This window comes from Capsaspora owczarzaki, assembly GCF_000151315.2.
Source record: "Capsaspora owczarzaki ATCC 30864 unplaced genomic scaffold supercont2.4, whole genome shotgun sequence".
NCBI lineage: Eukaryota > Filasterea > Ministeriida > Capsasporidae > Capsaspora > Capsaspora owczarzaki.
Window position 1 is genome coordinate 2,074,942 of NW_011887295.1, and position 3,207 is coordinate 2,078,148.

The window sequence follows — 3,207 nt, forward strand, 5'->3', positions numbered from 1 at the left end:
TGATAGAGGAGCTCCTTATTCCCTCCTTAGGCACCTCCTTCCTTTTCCTGCTGATGCAGGCTCATTCCTTTTGTTCTTATGAAGCTCCTTGTTATTCTGCTTAGGAAAGTAGTTCTCTGGTGCATCAAGGGGCTTTGTACTTTTGGGCAAGGGGTTCTCGTTCTGATGGCCAAGAGTCTTCGTCCTTTTGGCCAAGGGGCCTCCGTCCTTTGCGCTGCGTTCAGCTTTGAGCTCGTCGTCCTTTGCTCTTAGGTCGTTTTGAAGGCGCATTGCCAGAACTTGCCATGGATCTGAAATGAAGCAGAAAACACCAATCGCATCAGAGTTGGACAAACAAAACAAACGAGAGAGAGAGAGAGAGAGAGAGAGAGAGAGAGAGAGAGAGAGAGAGAGAGAGAGAGAGAGAGAGAGAGAGAGAGAGAGAGAGAGAGAGAAAAGACGCCGAAGAAATAATAAAAAAGCGCGCGCAAAAATCGCTGAGACTTTTTGCTGACAGTGGTTTGTTTATGCGGAAAGCAACGAGGAGGCAAGAGCCGGTCAACTGGGAAGCTTACCAGTGGGAGCAGCATCTGGAGCAGGAGCAGAAGTCGAGGTCGGTTCAACACCAACAGGAGGAGCACGAGCAGCAGGAGGAGCACGAGCAGCACCACGAGCAGGTACAGGAGCAGCAGCATCACGACGAGCATAAGCAACAACACGAGCAGCAGCAAGAGCACGAGCAGCATCAGCAGAACGAGCAGCATCAGCAGCACGAGCAGCATCATTCACGCTTAGCCCGGCGAGACCAGTGCTCAATGCATCCGCCGATGATGATGCGGTTTGCTTGTTTTGTTTGGCCATAAAAAATTAAATAAAAAAAGCACAAGAAACAATAATAGAAAAAATGTCTGAGCAAATGAATTTGAATGAGAATCAACTCAAAATGAAATGATTGCACACGCTTTGCTTGCGAAGCTCCTGGTCGTCCCCTGTCGGCCACTTCACTCTGGAAGCTGGATCGATGGTAGCCTTCAACCGAGCGCATCTATTGGAGGGAGTGACGACGCGGGCCTGTTTTGGCGCCAACTCGAGCCAAGAACCGTCGTGTGCTCGCTAGACGCTTTTGCCGCGTGTTGCTACCGACCGTTTGCAGACCCCAGAGTGCATGTGCGTGTTAAATCTACCCCAAGAAGTGGTAACCCTGCCACTTTCCGCTTCCCAATGCCGTCTCCGTTTCAAGCGCTAGAATTGTTCCACTCGACGAAGCTTTTCACCAGCAACTTGAAAATGGAACGAGCAAAGCAGGTTCAAGAGTAAAAGTCCAAAGTCGAGATTTTTGTTTCGAATCTTTCTACACCAGCTCACTTCGCTGCGTGCGGTGAGAAGGAACGACGTAAAATCAAAATGGCGGGAAACCCAGAATGGGTACCGTCGATCTACTGTACGAATACTCACAACACCGCTTCCCCGAGTGGTTGTTTTTTCCCTCTCTTTGAAAGCACTGTTTGATTCAATCTCACTTACTTTTCGACCTCAGTCTTAGTCGCCGTTCTTCCATTTCACTTTTTCACTCAGCCGCTGCTGGTTTTCGCGAAGTTTTTTTTTTTTTTTTTTTTTCTTTAAAGACCTTGCTTTGAATTTGAGCTTCACTTCTTCGACAACGGTGATTCACTCACAACCGCTTTGTCCACGTTGCTGGCTACCAGACGCAAGAGAGAGAGAAGCAAGAGACGACGAGGAGGAAGAGGACGTTGTCGTACAGCAGCGTTCAATGACACAGCACAACGCGGCCAGCCTGACAGACGACGACCTCAGCGCCATCTGGCAGCTGCACCCGAACAACCGCATGGAGGCATTCGAGCGACTGGCTGAACGAGAGCACTCGAGCGCACCGACCACGACGATGACGACGACGACCACGGACAGTGCTGCAGCGCCAGAGCCACCAAGCAGGCAGCCAATGCACCAACACCACCAGCACCAGCACCACCACCATCAAGAACAAGAACAAGAAGACTTCCAGCCAGCAAGAATGGATGCAATGAATGACGCGCCAATAGCAGACCATCGAGCTGAGCCACACCCAGCCCAGTACCCGATGGCACTCAGCGCAAGCGCACTCGCTGCACGCGCGGCTCAGGGTGTCCGTATTGGAGGCGATCGTCATGGTCTAGATGCAGACTCAGTCTTGCACTACTCGAGCAGCATGGGATCCGAGCCAGTCGCGACTTCATCAAGGCTGGTTTCGCTGCTCACGCTCGCCGTCGTCTACACGCTGGCAGCTGCTCCGTTCGTGGTGCTGCCACACACACTACCGACGCACACGCATCCGCTGCAAGTCATGTTTCTCGAGCTGATCCCTATCGACCGTGATTGTCTTTGTCTTTAGCGTCATGTACGACAACTCGTCGCTGTACGATCCGTACTGGGCACTCGCTCCCATCCCCGCAGCCTTCTGGTTTGCATTTGGTAACCACGCCTTTTGGCAAAGCGAGCGCCGAGGGCCAACCTTCCGAAGCGGGGGCTTTGGTGCCTTTGACCCAACTCTGGCAGCCCACCCAATCGACCACCTCAACCCTCCACTTGCCGCTGGCGGTCCGTCCCAACTCCGGCAACTCGTCTTGCTCGCAGTGCTCATCGTCTGGTCGGTTCGGTTTGTCTTTTGCAGCCTTCGCCGCTGGCAAGGACTGCACCACGAGGACTGGCGGTATGCGGATTTGCGAGACACCTTCCCAGCAGGCTTGTACTGGGCCGTGTCGGCGCTCGCCGTCCACCTCATGCCTTCGATTGCCGTGTTTGTGGGATGTCTGCCCCTCTATCCAGCGCTTGTGGCAGGCGCGTCCGAGTTCAACCTGCTCGACGTAATTGCCGCCGCCCTCTGTCTGGCCGCTGTCATGTTTGAGGCGCGCGCAGATTCCCAGTTGCAACGCTTCCGCCGCAAGGGCAAGGGACGGCCAGGGGAGGTCCTTGCCACAGGCTTGTGGGAGTACTCGCGCCATCCAACGTATTTCGGGCGTGTGTTGTTTTGGTGGGGTTTGTGGCTATTTGGCGTTGCTGCGTCCTTTGGGCGTCCGTTCCCAAGCTACACGCTGCTCGGCCCCCCTCGCAGTCACACTGCTGTACAACGTGTGTAGCCATTCCTCTGGTTGAGCGACGACTGCAACGCCGAAGACCGGATTCATCGCTACCGTGCTCGGCACACCCATGATTGTTCCGTGGCCCCCATCC

General features: G+C 54.1%; 1 protein-coding gene across 1 annotated transcript; it reads left to right on the plus strand.

The window, feature by feature from the left end:
* Nucleotides 1-2,077: 2,077 nt before the first annotated feature.
* Nucleotides 2,078-3,113, plus strand: CAOG_03446 (hypothetical protein; the record flags this gene model as incomplete). Its single annotated transcript, XM_004364228.1, has 2 exons — nucleotides 2,078-2,268; nucleotides 2,369-3,113. 2 exons carry the CDS (start codon nucleotides 2,078-2,080, stop codon nucleotides 3,111-3,113), a joined length of 936 nt encoding a protein of 311 aa, XP_004364285.1.
* Nucleotides 3,114-3,207: the final 94 nt, after the last annotated feature.